This window comes from Podarcis liolepis (genome assembly GCF_965112155.1).
Source record: "Podarcis liolepis genome assembly, chromosome: 3".
Classification (NCBI taxonomy): domain Eukaryota; kingdom Metazoa; phylum Chordata; class Lepidosauria; order Squamata; family Lacertidae; genus Podarcis; species Podarcis liolepis.
Window position 1 is genome coordinate 84,597,442 of NC_139557.1, and position 19,698 is coordinate 84,617,139.

The window sequence follows — 19,698 nt, forward strand, 5'->3', positions numbered from 1 at the left end:
ATTTGGAACGTGTCTCTCTGATGTGTAATGAAGTAGAACTCTGTGTTTCCTACCTCAGTTGACTGCTATTAGCAATGATAACTAAATTGACTCACCAGGTTCAGAAGTAATATATGCCTGAATGCCATTTGCTGGGGACAAACAAGAAAGAAAGAAAGAGAGCTGTTGCCTTCTTGCCCTGGATTTGTGCACCACCTGGAGGAAGGACCAGGCCAGCCAGCAGCAGCTGTTGAGGTGGCACAGGAGAGACACCATTGCTCTCCTGTCTTCCCAACACAATGAGCCACTGGTGCTTACTGAGAGGGAGAGGGATGGAGTGAGTTGTGGGGAACTTGGCCCACTGCAGCAAATTGTAAAGGAGCCAGTTTGACGCTCACCGCCATGCACTGCATGGGCCAAAGCTCCTCACCCCTCCACTCACTCACTATGTATTCATCCATGGTCTGCTGTGTTGGAAAGACAGGAGAGCAATGGTGCTCCCCCATACATACACTGCCTCACTGGCTGCTACTGACATCGACTACCATTAGAAACTGAGGTGCTGGGTGTAATGGGCCCTGGTTCTGATCCAACAGAGCTTTTCTTACAGACTCATCTTCAGAATGTTTCAAAACAGCTCTCTGATTAGGTAAGACATAGCTAAATTGGTTTTCATTTCCTTTTTTGTGGAACATCTAAATGGAAGGAGATATCACTGTTTGACTTCACACAAACAAAATGCAGGAGTTTTTTTGGCAGTGCCATCACTGGGTTCTAGTTCCATGTTTGTATTATTGGGTGTCAGATCCTGAAAGTGGCTTCATCATTCTCTCTTGCAGTCCCTCTTATGACTGGATGAGGAGAGTCACACAAAGGAAAAAACCTTCCAAGAAGGGAAAAGCTTGCCTGCTGTTTGATCACCTGGAACCCATTGAGCTTGCTGAGCACCTCACTTTTCTGGAGCATAAATCTTTCAGAAGGATCTCTGTAAGAAACCTACAATTTCTTACGGCACTTGGGCTTTACGGCTCCTATTGCCCATTTCCATGAATCTGGATATACATTACATCAAATCTCAAGCCACGTAACACCGTACATTTAAAGTGCATTACTTCCCCTAATGAATTCTGGCAGCTGTAGCTGTAGAGCCACAATTCCCAGCACCTTTAACAAATTACATTCCCTGGGATTCTTTGGGCGAAGTCAAGATATTTAAATGCGCTTTAAATGAATGGTGTGTATGCATCCTCAGTGCTGGCTGATCCGTGTCTACTCACTGCTTGTTGGCTGTAGCATTTTGGGGTCATCAGTGCAGTACCCGTAGGCACCCTTATTTTTCCTTCCACCCACAAAACCTTGACACCTTCCCTGCCCCCATGCTTACTTCTCCCTTCATTGCGATGTGGAAAGAGTGGTTATCTTACCACTACCCTCACCTTGAAAAGCACCTAAAGGGGAAAGAGGAAGTAAGAACAGCACTGCTCTTTTCTACTTCTTCTTTTGGCTTGATGCACTTTTCAAGGTTTAGTTTGGCACCTGATACACTGAACAGAAAGGGGAATGACTGAAAGTGTAAGATGGAAAGGAGAGTGATGTAGGAGACATGGGGAGGAAAAACAGAATGATTGTGAGACGGCTGCCAGAAATGGGGGTGCTACAGGAGTTGGGGGATATTGTGTCTATGAGAGAGGAGGTGTGCATATGCAAACACACAAACTGGATCCAGTAAAGTATATCCTGTTGAAATTGCTTATTTTTTAATGAGTTTCCCCCTTCAAATCGCCTCCAAATCACAGGTCACATGTGTCCCATTAACTGAGCCATGAAAATAATGGATCGGATGCTTTCCAGCACTACTGTGATAAAAAAAATATGGATCCAAAACACAGATCCTTAAAGATCCGCATAGTTTTTACAAGGGAACTGCTTAGAACCACCATCAAATCATCAGGCACCTTAGTGTCCACAGAGGTTTTCTGTATTTCATTGGTGGTTTTGTTGGCATCCTTTGTAAACAAATCGGGAAGTTCCATGAGGATCTAATGTCCAGGATCAAGGTGTTTGTGCTGCTTGCTGCTGGCAAGCTTCAGATCTGTGGGTGGGATTCAGCTAATGAGTCCCATAAGTGTAAGCCCTGTGCAAGGATTTCTGCTTATGCTCAGGTTACATTTTTTAAAAGAAATATTGTAAAGATACCACAAGGCTCTACTGTGTTTCCTCATCCAAACAGAAATAAAAGCTAGTAGTGCTCCCTGTCCTTCAAGGATGCGCAGTGTTCATCAAACAATAATTAAATTATGTGCACTGAGGACTTTATTTTTAAAGGTCAGATTTCCTAAGTTATAGATCTTATCAGGGAATGTTGGTCTACTCCAGTATATGTCCTTTTTGTGGTTTAGAAAAGCCATATAACAATGAATTTGTCTAGTTTACAGATTATCAGAGCTATGTGATCCATGGTTGCCTGGAGAACAACCCAACTCTGGAAAGATCAATCGCTTTATTTAATGGCATCTCCAAGTGGGTCCAGTTGATGGTCCTTAGCAAACCAACCCCTCAGCAAAGGGCAGAAGTAATCACAAAATTCATCAATGTTGCACAGGTAATAATGACCTTGGAATGAAATACTGTGGTATGGAGGTCCAAAATAAGAGGGTATGTAGGAAGCCCAGATACTAGTGTTCGTTGTAAGGATAATGCTTACATTCTGTTTATCCCAGTGTTACTCTAGGTATCTTGATATTCTTCCTAATATAAGTGGCTAGTTGGGAAGGGGTGGGGAAGGCAACACCAACAGTGCTGGTGGCAAAGGACATCCTTTTCTTGTACCTCTGTAAATTATTGACTGTGAAAGGGATTTGCTGTTGTAAATTCTTGCTGTAGATTTGTTGTATATCAAAGATATTGTTCTCCTGCATTAAAATTTTCCAGTGCAAAAACTTCCACTCTAGCCAATCAAATGTTTTCTCTGCATAGAGAAAATATGTGCTGCCTATATTTGATTATTATCAACTTGTTAAGCCTTTCTGCTATGATAGCTGTCCAGTTTTGGATGCTTTGAACCTTAGAGTAAGAGATCTGTACCTAAATGGGCTATAATGACCATTTCAGCTTCTGCTCATGCCTTTTGTAACAACTTAATTGTAGCTATGGCATTATTATGCATATTAATTGTTGAACTATGCATTCTTCAATTTTCTTATAAAATACAGTGGTGAATCCTACTGTCATGGGTGATTTATTGTTCATAAGGTTTATATTACAGTGGTGCCTCGCAAGACGGAATTAATCCGTTCCGTGAGTCTCTTCGTCTTGCAGTTTTTTCGTCTTGCGAAGCACAGCTATTAGCGGCTTAGCAGCTATTAGCGGTTTAGCGGCTGTTAACGGCTTAGCGGCTTTAAGAAAAAGGAAACAAACTCGCAAGAACTCGCAAGACGTTTTGTCTTGTGAAGCAAGCCCATAGGGAAATTCGTCTTGCGGAACGACTCAAAAAACGCAAAACCCTTTCGTCTAGTGAGTTTTTCGTCTTGCGAGGCATTCGTCTTGCGGGGCACCACTGTAGTTTTGTTTGCTTCTTGATAGGAACTTCTAAAATATTTGATTCAAGATTAGAGGATTTTGGTAATATTATTACAGCTAAGAATTCATCATTTACACATTTAGGTGGGTTTGGGGATGTCCCAGTTAAGTTCATTTATTAATATCTCTACCAGGATAGTTTGAAGAGAGAAAAAATAAATTCAGTTTGGCAAACCATTTTTTGCCTTTCATTTTTAACATAGTTCTCATCAGGCACCATGCCAACAGTCAAGAGCTATTGTTCTAGGTCTTGCACATTGGAACAAATAACTATAAGGCAAAAGGTAAAGGACCCCCAGGAAGGTTAAGTCCAGTCAAAGGTGACTATGAGGTTGTGCTGCTCATCTCGCTTTCAGGCCGAGGGAGCCGGCGTTTGTCCACAGACAGGTTTCTGGGTCATGTGGCCAGCATGACTTAACCGCTACTGGTGCACGGAGGACTGTGACAAGTGCCAGAGTGCACGGAAGTGCCATTTACCTTCCCGCTGCAACAGCACCTATTTATTTACTTGCACTGGCATGCTTTTGAACTGCTAGGTTTGCAGGACCTTTGCTTGTTATTATCAGTTGGATTATCTAGTAAGTGTGTGTATGATTGCAGATACATTTGGCTTGTTAGAACAATGAAACAGGTAACATTTTTATCAACAAGTAAGCAATGTGTCTAATTTCTCTGCAGAAACTTCTTCATCTTCAAAATTTCAATACCCTGATGGCTGTTGTAGGAGGACTAAGCCATAGCTCTATTTCACGTCTCAAAGAAACTCATTCTCACCTTTCCTCAGAAGTTTCAAAGGTATGAGAGCACCTCTCTTGTAATGGACTCAACGTCTGTGTAAATATTATATAGAGGAACATGAGCAAACTCAAATGTAATCTTTCAAAAAGATGTCCTTTCTTACTGGAATAAGGGAGACTGAGAACAAGTGAAGGTGCCTCATACTGAGTCAGGCCATTGGCACATCTAGCCCAGTCTGTTTGTTAGCAGCATCTCACCAACATATTGGGCAGGATTCTTTCCCACCCCACTATCTCTTTTTTAACTGGAGGTTCTGGTAATTGAACTTGGACTTCCTGCATGCAAACTATGTGAACTCCTTCTGGGCTATGATCTTTCCTCAAAAATGTGCTGGAAGAAATCGTGTGAGTTGCTTCTGTTATTGGATCATGTCCCTCACCACCATTTCCCCCCCCCCCCCAAGAAAAGGTTTCCAGTCCTCCCAGTATGATTTTCCTAAGCGCTGCCTCTTTAAGATAAATCAAAGCAATGTTAAGGATGCTTTTGCGGAGTTTTGCTTCTTCTATACCTTGTTTGCAGGACTGGAACGAAATGACCGAGCTAGTCTCTTCCAATGGGAACTACTGCAGCTACCGCAAAGCTTTTGCTGATTGCGTTGGCTTCAAAATCCCAATCTTAGGAGTCCACCTGAAGGACCTGATAGCCGTTCATGTCGTCTTTCCAGACTGGATCAATGAGAACAAAGTCAACATAGTAAAAATGCAGCAGCTTTCAGTCACCTTGAGTGAGCTGGTTTCCCTGCAGACTGCTTCTCACCATCTTGAGCCAAACATGGATTTAATTAACCTGCTAACAGTAAGTTCCATTAAATTTGAATTTGAAAACATTCCTTTTCCTTCCATCACTGTCTCCTTTGAGGGCAAGGAGGAGATGTAAAAGGCAGGGGTGAATTTGTTAGACTTACTAATAGAACAGATTGCACATTTTCTGGAAAAAAACGCAAATAAATTAGAGAGAAATAAAAATGATAAAGACGTGAGAATATTCAGATACCAGCTAGGTGGGAATTAACCTTCAAAGAGACTTACTTCATTTCTTCAAATACTTCATTTTACGTTGTAGATTATTCATTTCACAACTTTGATGAACAATTTGCACACATAATTTATCCTTGTCGTATGATAAAATAAATCCACACCCTCTGCTGAATGTGCACTGATATTGGCCTGGTTTGTACAACATGGTAAACCAAACTATGGCTTCCAGTTCATGGTTAGTAAGGAGAGAACTGAACCACAAGCTTGGGTTTGGGCAACACACTATGCCAAAGCTTAATGGCCCCTCAGTATTTTATTCAAGTTGGCATCCCTGCATATGCCCCTCCACACACACGCACACAAGTAGTAGCACTGCTGCATAGCCTGCTTATTAAAATTCTTTCAGCCTTTGTTTAAAGTCTTAATTTGTGTGTCACAGCGATGGGGCAGGGCAGGGAATGAATATTGAAAGCTACATAACAGAACAATAAACAAATTTGGGTGTACTCTCTCTGTTTTCTTTCACACAATTATTTTTGCGGGCACACATTTTCCCTTCTGAACCACAATGTTAGCTGAAGCTCCTTTAATACAACTCACAGTTTGGCACATCTCCATGCCAATACTGATTTGCAGGGCAGCGAGGGAGCCTCCATGGCCAGGAGAGGGTCTGATCCTCCCTGGGATCTTGTGGGATCTCACAAGCTCACATGGCCCTTTAAAGGGTCTGGCCACCCAGCATCATGTTCTCTCTCCAACTTGTCCTGTGACTCAGCGTTCACATTCTCAGCATTCTTTCTCCAGCAATGGCTGACCAGAAAGATTCATAAGCATGAAGATATAATTGTGATATCCACCCCATGCAGTTGGTTCTCATAGTTGGGTAGGCAGAGAGATCCAGCTTTAATAGGGAGGGTGTCCATGTGGCTGTTGTAGCTGGAAGCCAAGAGAACACTTTCCATATTAAAAATTAAATATTTTATGTTCAGCATCTGTTCAGCCAGCAAAGGAACACATTATCATCTTTGTAACATTTCCACCTCTGCTCTCACACTGTAAGGTAAAGGGTAAAGGGACCCCTGACCGTTAGGTCCAGTCGTGGCCGACTCTGGGGTTGTGGCGCTCATCTCGGTTTATTGGCCGAGGGAGCCAGCGTACAGCTTCCGGGTCATGTGGCCAGCATGACTAAGCCGCTTCTGGCGAACCAGAGCAGTGCACGGAAACGCCGTTTACCTTCCTGCCGGAACGGTACCTATTTATCTACTTGCACTTTGATGTGCTTTCAAACTGCTAGGTTGGCAGGACTCTCACACTGTAGTACATTATAAATAACAGTTCAGAAGCAGCCTTCTGCAGCTTGCCCAAATGGGGTCAATTCAGATTATGAGGAGCGCTGTATTTTACACTCTTGTTTCCACTGGGGTCCTTGGTCCAGTTTTATATCTGGATATTTGGTATTCTTCCATTCTCTCTATTCGTTGCTCAAATAAATACATTGAAACTTTTTCCATCCTGATAGATATGGCTGCAGCAAAATAACAAGATGACTGAAGGGGAAAGTGGGCTGCAGGAAGATTGCATGCAGTTCACGTCACTGCAGCAGTCTGAACATTGGCAGCAGCTGTTGGTGTTGACGTGCGCTTTGCTGAATTTTATATAATTCAATCTGTATAAGGAGCTGAAGTGCAAAATGGGCTTCTTTCAGCTTTGCTAAAGCATTAGTGAGAGTGAACCTCCTGTCTCCTGTAGCAAAATACAGAGAAGCTTCCCTGGAGGATTCTTGCCCTGATAATTTGTTGCAGTTATTGTTTACATTTTCAGGACTGCAATAATAATAATAATAATAATAATAATAATAATAATAATAATAATAATAATAATAATAATAATAATAATGTTTTAAGACACTCAAGGCCATTCTTTCAAAGACTCATTACAAAACTGCCGCTAACTTTCCTATAATCAAAACTAATCAGTTTTAGCATTGAGGCGGCATTGCAGAATTAATGTCCACTGCAGGCCTCCATCCCTGTGTCTAGTGGGGCTGTGGGTTCGGATCCACACGAGCCACTTCAAAACTTAGAGTTTAAAGACATAGCCTGGGATTCAAAGAAACACTTCAGGGAATAAGGGTTGTGCAGTGGGGTCTTTATTCAACCACCTTTGAAATGGAAGCACCCTGAAATGGATGTGACTTGGGACTTTTGGATTAGCATATTTCCCTTTTCTACCTTCGTGACCCATATTTCGAGGCCCATTAGCATACCAGGAAGCTAGCCTGGCTATTCCAGGAATTCAAATCCTTGCTTAGATTTTAACACTTGTGGTATCCAGAATTTAGAAGGGTCTTGGCTTGCTGCCTACTCCCCACCCCAAACTCAGAACAGTATTATTTAGAATAAGTGACTTTAAGGCTGTTGTCCATTGGCCCTAAATCAGAAACAAAGGATGTAAATGTGTTTTCTTTCTCACATTCATCTCTTGTTCTCCTTGCACTTTCTACCCTTTCCCTTTGCTTGTTCCATCGCAGCTGTCAAACATCTGATTGAAAGCAGTTTGAGGCAGGGCTCCATGTTGTTTTGCTTAGGCTGTGCACTATACAACCAATAAATGAATTAACAGTTATAATTATTGTGGAAAGTGGAGGTACACTGAAGCACAGAACAATAGTTTGTATGTTGTGGTCTGTACCAACTCTGAAACTATGCAAATATCTGGAAAGCCCCAGATGTTTTTACAGTCTGTGAAAACTGTGGTGAATACGTTCTTTTTAATCAGACTGAAACTAACTCAGAGAAGTCGTTTTAAATATAAAATTTGAAAACATCAAATTTAAAAAGGGGACGGGAAGAGGTTAACAAGATTAAACTCAAAGCTCTGGGTTTCAGATGGACTCACAGTACTGTAGATAATGAGAAATAGGTCTTAGGAGAACAAAGAAAATTAGTGGTACATGGCTATCCCTGGTTATAAAATCTGTAGAAAGGACAAAGCAGGGAATGTTGGAGGTGCTGCTGCTCTGTATGAGAGTGAGGCACATAGATTCCCATCAACTAGAAAAGGGACACACTTCTCCACAGAATGACTCTAGGTGGAAATACGAGACCCACAAAATCATGTAGTACTCAGGTCATACTGTTCCTCAGGGTCAAGGGGCTCGTGTGTTCAGCTTCCCTATTGCAAAATGCAGTGATCTATCCCTCCTTCCTTTCAATTTTCTGATTAGTGGTACCTTTTTGTGTGGAAGCCTTGCTAGAACAGTGTTCAGAGAGGCTGCTCTGGAAGCTGGAAAGCCAGCCTCCCTCTCCTTTTCCAACAGGGGCAGCTTTGAAGATTGGCTCAATTATTTATTTTTACCTAATATGAAGAAAAACCAAGGTGAGCAAAAGAGGGGGGAATGCAATTTATGCAGCACAGCAATAGCCCTGGGAGTCACATGATCAGCTTTAGGACTGATCCAAGATACTCAGCTGAGGGCAGAAAAGACAATGATAAAAATATAAATGAAAACCTCAAAAATTTAATACCTCAGGGGTTTAAACAAAGAACATAGAACATTTTAAAACATCAGAAAAGCATTCATGATGCAAAGTCCTCCTGAAATAAAACAATGTTAACCAGGCATCTGGAACTCAGGAAAAGGGGTTTGACAGAGTTGGGACCACAGAACTGAAAGCATAACTTCAAGTTCTCATTGATGTAAGTCATGCATCTGGTCCATGGTGGATCACTAATAGTGTTCCCCCAGATGATCTCAGTGTTGTTTGACTTGGAGTGTACAGAGTAAGGCAGTCTTTGGGGTGTCTTGACCTAAGTTATTCAGGGCTCTGTACAAGAACCTTGAACCTGACCTAGTAGCAGGTGGGTGTCATGTGTTGCTGTTAGTCTTTCCCCATCACTACTCTAGCTGCAGCATTCTACAGTAGCTGGAGCTTCTGGATCAGACCCAAAGGCAGTGCCATGTTATGATCTAGCCTACACAGCTCTCGTGTTCTTGTTGTACAATTCATTTTGGGGAATGACCCTGTGGTCAGTGAAAGGGAGACCCAAATCTTCTGACTTTTAACAGTTGTGTGGAAAAGGGAATTTCTTCAGGTGCAGCCCTTAGCACCCCTTGTCAATCTGTCCCACCAAAATTCCTTCTGCTACACAACTGTCAAAGATAGCAGATCACCACCCTCCTTTCAATATGATTGTCGTGATTTTATGCTTTGAATATTACCTGATGCTGAAGCAGATGTGTGGGTCAGTTTCTGTTCCATGTCATGATTGTTGTTTATGAACAGTGCTTTTCTTCTGGGGGGTATGCAGGGGTACGCATACCCCTAAATATTTTGTGAATCTAAGTTTGGCCTCATTGAGCGGCAGTATTTCAGTATGAGTGGGAAAACGAGAGTACGCCTTTAAAAAAATTAAGAAAAAAGCACTGTTTATGAGTACTGAGATTTGTTTGCAAATGTAAGGTTTTGCACTGGGGCAAAAAGCAAGCAGGAAGAAAAGTAGCCCGACTTGGACTATGTTCAGGAGATAGCAACCTTGGTGCTAGCTCCACCAAAAACTGTGATATTCAGTGCAGTTTCTGTACAAAACAGCCTCTGTTTCTTCTCATGTTTACAGTTGCAGACATACACTATCTGGAACTGCACAGAGGCTTTGCAGCAGAAAGGTCACGGGTGGGGAAAGGATCAAGCACCCCTGACCCAGGGGCATAGGAATGGGGGTGCGGTCCACCCTGGGTGTTACCCTGGGGGGGTGACAAAATGGCGGGCGGCACTCACCGCAGGTCCTGCAGCATGCCTGAGCCACACACCTCAGGTGTTCACAGGCTCTGTGCTGTCCACCTGCTGCCTCCCCCCCCCCAGCTGTAGGGCGGCTGAGGGCGCGCGCGCGCAGCTGGGTAATTCGCCCCACCCCTGTGGGTGGTTCACCCTGCCCCTTGGCACCCCGCCCCGGGTGCTGAAGAGGTTTCCTACACCACTGCCCAGACCCTCCCCTCACAACTGTGTCTGTTGAAAAATTGTAATCTTCTGAAGCCGTTGGAGTTATGTTTCTCTTATTTTGTTACACTTCTTTAGTTCCGCCACAGTAATTAAAATAATACTTTATTATTATTATTTTGGTTTGACTCTTAGCTTTCCCTGGATCTCTACCACACAGAAGATGATATTTATAAGCTCTCACTGGTGCTGGAGCCAAGGACTTCAAAATCAGTATGTAACTTTTTCCAGTTTAGGAGTGTTATAACTTTGTAATAGTTTTGGGTTTTTTTTAGTAATATTTACTTTCTTATTTATTTAAGAAATGCTTATCTGTCAGGAAGATCCAGCACTACTCCCCCCCCCCCATTATTAATATTCACAGCAGGATGGGAGGCAGTGCAAAATGGCCTGAAGTGACCTTACCTTACTTTTGTTTGAGAAATTGGGGAAGGGGAAATGTTGGAAGCAAAATTGCATTGCTGCATACGCAATTGAAAAACGAAATGTGCTTCCTGCTTCAGAAGTTTTGCCGTTTTTGATTGTCGATACTTTTTGTTTATTTATTGCATATTCACCTGTGCCCAACACTCTAGAATAGAATGTCACTGATTATTCATTGATTACCAGGCACCCGGGACAGTGATGGCATTGTTGAAGGTCACTGCCTTGTTGCCATTTCATTCTTCCATTGTAGTAATATGCAAAGGAATCGGCGAGAGAAGGAAACAGAGTCACATTGTTAAAAAACAAACAGACACAGGGCGGGAGTCAACCAAGCGGTTTCTGTAGTGCAGCAGAGGCTTTCCCGCCTCTCCTCCCCCCATTGCCAGTTGGAGGGGGGACCCAGGAGAGCACTTGGGGTGGGGGAGTGGAGATCATTCTGTCCGGCAAGCAGAAACACTTGTGCCGATGGAACAGTCATATTAGTGTGATGTTGTATCTTCACTGCAGCCATTCCTTCTGGTGCAACGTTATCTTCACTTGTGATCTATTTCTTAGACTAGAACTTAAGTATTGCACTACTATAAGGGGTAATGACTTATAGCCTCTATCTCATGTGAAAGTTGAAACACAACTTTGGACTCGCTCTGCAGCAAGCTGTGCAACCTTTAAGAAGTTATGTGCTGAAATTCTCACCCTGGGCCAGCAGGGGGATACTGTAGATAGTTTTCACTCAGGTCCACATATGCAAATAAGGGATTGAAAGTGACGTTCAGTGATTGGATAGTTACCGAAAATGGTTACTGTTGCGTTCTAGTGGAGCTCTATATAAGCAGGCTGGCTGAACCCTTCAGTTCAGTTCTGTTCTGGCCTGTGAATAAACAAGAGCTGTTTGAAGAATCGCTGTGTCGTCTAATATGTTCACCCACAACTTAACAGAAGTCACCCACAACTTCATTCACAGTGAGTCCTAAAAATGCTTTTTTATTTTCTTTGTTAGCAGCCTACCTCTCCAACAACCCCTAACAAGACAGTGGTGCCACTTGAATGGGCATCCGGAGTCATACCGAAACCTGACCCGAATCTTATTAACAAACACATCCAAAAACTAGTTGATGTAAGTATTTGAGAGAGTGCTCAGAATGACTTGTGTGGCTGCTCAAGGTATACATGGGTGTCAGGCTGGTGCGGGAAACCTTTGGTCTGCTAGATGTTGCTGAACTACAACTCCTGTCATCCCTGGCGAGGCTTATCAGGGCTGATGAGAGTTGTAGTTGAGCAGCACCTAGAGGGCCAAAGGTTCCCACTCCTGGCGTCAGTGAAGGATTAGGGATGCAGTCCCTCAACATGCATAGGATTGTCTAGCATAGTATGGGAATGTGCTGGTGCAGGCTTAAAACGTAAAGCACAGTTTTACAAGTTGAAAAACTTATTTCCTGTTATTATATTTGAAAATCAATCAATTCCAGTGGTATGAGCTATGACTGGCAAATCGGTCATGGGATGTGCATGTTCTTAGGGCTGCTTCACAAGCAAGAATATGCTACATAGGTAGAAAGCCATATAGAAACCATGGGCATGTGCTGTTGCGCATAGGTTCACTTCAGCACATGTGGTATCTACTCCTCTCTCACCATAAATCAGAGGCAATGTATATTGCTTTCGCAGGCAGTGTATGTGGTGTGACATATACTGCACCCCATATACTGGCATATACTGACCCAGAACTGCATCATATGCCTTCAGCCTATAGATGCTGCCACTATACACTCTTCCCATCATATGCACTCATGACAAACAGATGTGTGTGCATGTTCATCACATGTGATGGTGTGCACATGATAAACATAAAGTTCTTTTTAGACAGAATCTAAATTCGTGTGGGAAATCATGCCTAAAGCACACTGTGGAAGTGAGGACTAATGCACCCTATAATTATCACTCTACAGGGTCCAATAGGTCTAATTGGCTACAAACATTGTCAAAGAGGAGTCAATTTCAGGTGGCAATTCCATCTGCACTGAGGTGCCAAGGTGCACTCTGGTTAAATTTCTAGGCAGCTGGCCAGAAGCATTGTCGGCAGGAAGGAGTTCCAGGACTTCTGTGCTGAGATCCAGATCTCCTCCCCTTTCCCCAAACCTAGAAGCTTAAGTTTTTTTGTTTTTGTTTTTACTTCTCGCAGGGGTGATGAACCTGTGGTCCTTCCGATGTAGTTAAACCACAACTCCCATCATCGCTAGCCTTGGTCATGCTTTCTGGGGCTGCTGGGAATTGGATCCAACACCTACCAGAGGACCACAGGCTCCCTACCTTATAGGGTGGCTTGGTGCTCTAGGTGAGATCCCAGCCCTGACATCTTAATTTGCCCAGAAGCATCTATACATATACAGTGGTACCTCTGGTTACGTACTTAATTCATTCCAGAGGTCTGTTCTTAACTTGAAACTGTTCTTAACCTGAAGCACCACTTTAGCTAATGGGGCCTCCCGCTGCTGCCGCGCCGCTGCTGCGCAATTTATGTTCTCATCCTAAAGCAAAGTTCTTAACCCGAGGTACTATTTCTGGGTTAGCGGAGTGTGTAACCTGAAGCGTATGTAACCCGAGGTACCACTGTAAATTGGCATGTGCAATTTTTTCTGCAAATCTGGACCTGGGCTCCAAATTCTTTAAGGATCTAACCGTATCCCTGGCAGCATGTATGAACTGCAGCTACTTTATTACAAACCCCCACCATTAACAACCCCCAATCACCCTGCGGGGTTGGAAAGCACAGTATTTAAAATCCATAATTAATATATAAATGTATTTACCTTTCTGTTGGTGGGCCTTTAAGCGGAAGTTCACTTACTCCGCAGCTGACCTACAGAGTCCTCACCAATAGGATCCAGGGATCAGGTCCAAATTACCTCTGAGTAAATGTGAAGGTTTCTCTTTAATCCTCGATTGCACAGAATACCACATTGTTGGTGTCACCTCTGATAAGGCCCTGCTCGTGGTAGACTCCTGCTCAACTCAAGTCAGCAAGGACACCCAGAGTGGGATCTTAGATTGGTGAATGAAGTGCACAGGAGAGTATATATTGGGGAAGGGGGAGGTGTGTTTTCATTTAGTGGTTAGTTGAATCATCTTTCAGTATGATACAGACATATCAGTTCTTGATATGAATCAGTTGTTAGAAGCTGGTTTTTGCTTTAAGATATTGGGCATATAGTACCTGACATTCAGTAATGTTCTTCATTTAATGGTTGCTATCATTATACTTGGCTTTGATTTTAAATTGTGTTGTCATAATCTATTGCTCCTTACTTTCCACTGTATAATTTTCTTGCATTTTTCAGTCTGTTTTTAGGAACTATGACCATGACCATGATGGCTACATCTCTCAAGAAGACTTTGAAAGCATTGCAGCTAATTTCCCTTTCCTGGATTCGTTCTGCGTATTAGACAAAGATCAGTAAGTGGTCTTGCTCCTGTTATGGTTTTGCAGTGCAACCTTCTGCAAGTTTACTCAGAGGTAGCTCCCTACTGTGTTCAGTGGAGATTACTATCAAATAAGTGTGCATAGAATTGAAGCCTTAATTTAGAAGTGTCAAGAAACAAACAGAAATTACTTAAATTTGTTTTAATTTATACCCAGCCGTATCCAGAATGACCAGGTGGGTGTTGGCCTTTCCTTCTCTCACTCATAATCTAAACAGCCCATGGAACGAGTGATTAATATTCCCATTTTACATGCGAGAGTGACCACACAGTGTAAGCTGTTTAGTTCAGGGTCCAAACTCAGGTTCTGGTGCACCTAGGTGAATCAGAAGTGCTTAAGGGATTGTGGCCATATAGGTAGAATTTATCATAAATAGAAAGGAAAAAGGATGAGCAATACTATAAAGATACTCGCAGAATGTCTGTTATTAAACCTGGGTTGTATCCTACCCTGCCATTCCAAGTGGAACAGATTTCCACTCATACAAGTGGACTTTCCCTTCCTTTTTTACCGCCGGGAAGAATTTGGGAACCCTGTGGAGTAGATTAAAGGACTGCAGGAGGGAAGAGAAAGTCCCATTGTGCTCATAAAAGTCTATTTGCGCAGCATTGTATATAACCCACTGATTATTTCATGAAACTCTGCATCATACATAAGTTACATGGAACCGATCACTCATTGATCAGTCGCTATGAGGACTGCAGGTGAAAAGTTTTGTTGTTCAGTATCATTTTCTAAAACGAGAGACTATGCCCGTGGAGAAGGGACAGGGTGCTCTGTTTATCTGTTGCAGGGGCTGCCAATGAGGTCCCCTCCAGACGTCGTTGGACTCCAATTCCCATAAGCCCTAGCGAACCTGGCCAGTAGTCAGGATAATGGGAGTTTGAGTCAACCCGATCTGTGGTTTAGAACTAACAGATCTCTCCACCTCCCCCCCTTTTTTTCTTTTGAAACAGGGATGGCCTTATCAGCAAAGGAGAAATGATGGCTTATTTTCTAAGGGCCAAATCACAGCTGCAGTGTAAAATGGGACCAGGTTTTATACATAACTTTCAGGAGATGACCTATCTTAAGCCAACGTTCTGTGAGCATTGTGCTGGATTTGTAAGTATGGATTAGTGCAGTTCTAATGTACTTGTGGGCTAAGGTGTGTTTGTTTCTTCATTTTTTATAATACACTTTTTATCCTGCTCTGTTTCAAAGGCTTGAATAAATGTAAAAAGATCAACCGTGCACACTGTTTTGTAGGCGCGTCTAAATAGACCATATGAGAATGGTATCAAAAGTGAGGATGCCTGTAACTGAAGGCACTGGAGTCTGAAATTGAGCCCTATAGAGTGCAGTCCTAGGAACATAGGAAACTACCTTCCGCTGAGTCAGAACATGAGCCTATCTAGCTCAGGGCTTCAGACAGGAATATTTCCAGGTCCTCCCTGGAGATATCAGGGATTGGACTTGGGGCACTTTGCATGCATTTTTGCACTCTGACCTATAGTACAGCGCTTCCTCTGTCTGTCTCATACATGCCTACTCAGAAATATGTCCCACCGAGCTCATGGGACTCGGTGCCCAGGCAAATGTGCATAGCAGAGGTGGGGAATCAAATCCGGCCATTGTATGAAATGGGTCAAAATTGTCAGGTGGGCAGAAACACCCACCTGCTACTTACCTGACCTTACAGTGACATCAGGTGATAAGGTGCTTTCAAGTCCCCTGGTGCTTTGAGGTACCAATCAGCTGACCGGGTCTATTTGCAGTTGGCTCCTGCATCATAGCAGGGCTTGAACTGAGCACCCATCAGCTAATAGGGCACTCAGTTCAAGCTCCACTTTTCTGCATGGGTCAACTGCAAATGGCACAGCTGATCCCAGTGAGCTTGAATCAAATGCCTGTTTGCTGCTAGGCACTCAGTTCAAGCCCTGCTTTTCTGCACGGGTCGGCTGTACTATGGAGTTCCAATGAGAAACTCAGTAGTGCAGCTGATTTCTGCTGGTTTGCTGTTGCTGTCAATCAGCTGATTGGTTGTGACAGGAAGTCTCCCTTGTCAATGGCCTTTAAGGCTCCCTTTAGGGCTCCCAGTTATGCATTGGCAGTAGCAACTCTACCTGCCCCTCACCTGATGTCACATAAGATGCCAGGTGCAGGGCAGGTGGGTATGGTTTGAAGAAACTGGCCTCATGGGACAAATTGGGATGCTTGTGAAGCCTAATTTGGACTGTGGGCTGGAAGTTCCTCAATATTAGTGCACAAAATTGCAACTTAACTGCTGTTTTTTTAAAAAATCTCAACGTTTTTAAATCCCAATACAATGGTACCTCCGGTTGCAGACGGGATCCATTCCAGAGGTCCGGTTGGATCCCGAGATTTCCGCAACCTGAGGACCGCTTCTGCGCATGCATGTGTGGCGAAACCTGGTAAAAAACTTCTGGGTTTGCCGCACGTGCATCCCAAGGTTTATGTAACCAGAGGGTTACATAAACAGAGGTTCGACTGTATGCCAAAATTGAATGAATTAAAAATGTAGAAATAAACTGTGTCTATATGTTAACAGCTTAAAATGTAGCGAGGGTATTCTTTTTCTCAATTCGAATCAAAAATGGTTTGGTGGGGAAACCACACCAAAATGCAGTATTTTATAAGGTATGAATTGTAGCAACTGTTGTGTGTACACCACTTTCCAGACCACAGTGAGAGTGTGCAGGATTGTGTATCCAGCCCAGAGTCCTTATGGTGATCTGTTGAGTCAGTTCTCCTGTGCTGCCTCACTTGTTGGTCCTGGAAATGGCGAGGGCCAGTGTGCTGCCTTGAGCCTCACAGATGAATGGAGAGCTCTTTCTAACAGGAAGGGTGTTGAGAGCAGTAATTTCCTGTTTGCACTTTTGTAGCCTTTTGTTCCTGCCTTCATAATGAGGTTGTTTTCTTTCCGGCTTTCTTTTTTATACCTTTTGATACCTTTTGTCTTTTAATTGCAGCTATGGGGTATAATCAAGCAAGGATACAAATGCAAAGGTACTGTAAATAATGTTTGGCTGCCGATTGCAAGTCATAGCCCCTCCAGTTTGTAACATAATGAATCTCTTAATTGCTGGCAAATGAGCAATGCCACATACAGTGGTACCTCGGGTTACATACGCTTCAAGTTACATACGCTTCAGGTTACAGACTCTGCTAACCCAGAAATAGTGTTTCAGGTTAAGAACTTTGCTTCAGGATGAGAACAGAAATTGTGCTCTGGCAGCGCAGCATCAGCAGAAGGCCCCATTAGCTAAAATGGTGCTTCAGGTTAAGAACAGTTTCAGGTTAAGAACGGACCTCCGGAACAAATTAAGTACTTAACCCGAGGTACCACTGTACAATGCACTTTCGACCTCAGATGGATCTAGACCAGTGGTTCTCAACCTGTGGGTCCCCAGATGTTGTTGGACTACAACTCCCATCATCCCTGAACTCTGGCCTTGCTAGCTAGGGGTGATGGGAGTTGTAGTTCAACAACATCTGGGGACCCACAGGTTGAGAAAGGCTGATCTAGAGAGTTAGGTGCAGTGCAGTCCCATGCATATTTACAGAGACGTAAGTCCCACTGTGGTCAGTGGTGCTTACTCCAGGGTAAGTAGACATAAGGGCCGTCTTAAGCATATCCGGCGCCATGGTGCAAAGATCCCTCAGGCTCCCCCACCCCACCCCCCGTTTCCCAGAGTTGTCAACCTTTCCCCAAGCCTCTGCAGGGATCTCTCTCCTCCTGCGGAGGCTTGGGAAGGAAGCTGCACGCCCGCCAGCCATATGGTTGACGGGGCACAGCTGGTGGGCGTGCAGGGAAAGGGGAGGCCGCCGGCAAAGCCGTGCAGCTCCTCCACTCGCTGGGGCGCCCCTGAGAGGCCAGCGCCCTAGTGCAACGCACCAGTAAGCCCAATAGGAAAGACAGCTCTGGTAGGCATAGCACTGCAGCCTTAATCACTCGCAGGCTGAAAAACTATTTTCATTCTTCAGCTCTTCAATTCATTTTAACACTCAGCTTCGTTTAGATGCTGTTCACCTTGTCAGATGCTGTGCCACTGACTGTTGTTCTTGCTATTAGTGAATTCAGACAGTGCATGCCAAAACCTATGTGGCCAATATGGAGCAACTGAGAAACAAGAGGGAAGCATGTTTGGGGAGTTGTGAAGTTTGCAAATGTACAAAATAAGCCTTCAAAAACAACAAGACTTTGGGGAGGAAAAACCTCCCTGAAACAGCCCAGTGGGGACAGAGCATGTGCCGTAGCCACAAGCTGATAAATATCAGTCGGAAGAAAGAAACCCAAACAGAAAATTGGGGTGGAGTGCAGGGTGGAATAGTGTATACCTGTGAAGGGCATGTACGGCTGGCCCACACCATAAAACATGCACTGCGACATTTTGTTGCAGCTCTTGTTTGTTTGTTTGTAATTAATGGCATGTTCCAGCTGAAATTAAGCTGCAGTGAAAAATCTGGCATTTCAAAGTGCTTAGACCTTGTACCCTGCTTAACATCTCCTGTAATGGTGTGTGCATTGAAAAGTAATTCTAGCACATTGGAAGGACGCTTGGTTACTAATGCTCTGGCTTGGCCTTTTGTGACCCTATTAAGTAATCACTAACTCCAAGACTGGAACTGCATGTTACAAAAAGCCTGACAAATAGGTTTTCTTAGGAAACACCACTTTTGGAGTGGAGAAACAGTGAAGGAAGGGAGGGGGAGTTTCTCTTCTGCCTGCAACCTTCCAGTTTCAAATTAGAAGCGTATCAGCTGCTTTTTCCCCTCTGAAGCTCCAAACTCTTTGGAAAGGATTCCCCAACAACTTTCCCCTTCATTTTATGTCTGTCATGTTTGTACCTGTCAGTGCTGATCATAGTTAATAATGATAAAGAGCATTCTCATTGCTTCACAGAAATAATAATTTGTATGCAGCCCTAGATTCTATTCTAGTGTGACATTTCATGCTTGGCTTCCACTCACATCATGCCACTTATGTGGAAATTCCTCAGACAGACTTTGAAAGCTTTTGCAGAGTTGAATTTTTTTTGTTGTTGTTTGCATCTCTTTGGAAACTGTAGTTTGCCAGATCCAATTTTTCTTTTCTCTGGCAATTTATTCCAGATTGCGGTGCTAACTGTCATAAGCAATGCAGAGATCTGCTAGTTCTAGCCTGCAGGAAGTTTGCCAGAGGGATGTCACTGGGTAGCAGTCACGGTTCTTTGCCTAATAGTCCATCATTGCCAGCAGGTAAGAGAGGACAACAATGGGTTGTTGAACAGTTTCCTTTGTTGCGCAACAATTTATCACATGGGTTTCCAAGAATGCAGTAGCCATTGCTTTGATAAAGCAAGGAGCTTCTTTTATTCCCAAGGCTATCCTCAATAACCTCTCTCCCACAATAAATAGCCCTGAAGTGAGATTGATGGAGTATCCTCTCCAGTGAGATGCATGTGGCCCAATTTGCACAGCT

At 43.5% G+C, this 19,698-nt stretch overlaps 1 protein-coding gene across 9 annotated transcripts in view; it reads left to right on the plus strand.

The window, feature by feature from the left end:
* RASGRP3 (RAS guanyl releasing protein 3) overlaps positions 1–19,698 on the plus strand; it is a 51,626-nt gene that overhangs the window by 26,840 nt on the left and 5,088 nt on the right. For 8 of the 9 annotated variants that reach the window (XM_083497087.1, XM_083497088.1, XM_083497089.1 and 5 more), the window contains 10 exons: positions 819–966; positions 2,408–2,581; positions 4,237–4,353; positions 4,876–5,151; positions 10,466–10,543; positions 11,754–11,870; positions 14,092–14,207; positions 15,191–15,338; positions 17,207–17,243; positions 19,350–19,475. In XM_083497087.1, the coding sequence (XP_083353213.1) occupies positions 819–966; positions 2,408–2,581; positions 4,237–4,353; positions 4,876–5,151; positions 10,466–10,543; positions 11,754–11,870; positions 14,092–14,207; positions 15,191–15,338; positions 17,207–17,243; positions 19,350–19,475 (1,337 nt within the window). The remainder of the gene's footprint in view (positions 1–818; positions 967–2,407; positions 2,582–4,236; positions 4,354–4,875; positions 5,152–10,465; positions 10,544–11,753; positions 11,871–14,091; positions 14,208–15,190; positions 15,339–17,206; positions 17,244–19,349; positions 19,476–19,698) is intronic. The other variant, XM_083497092.1, reaches the window with a different exon arrangement.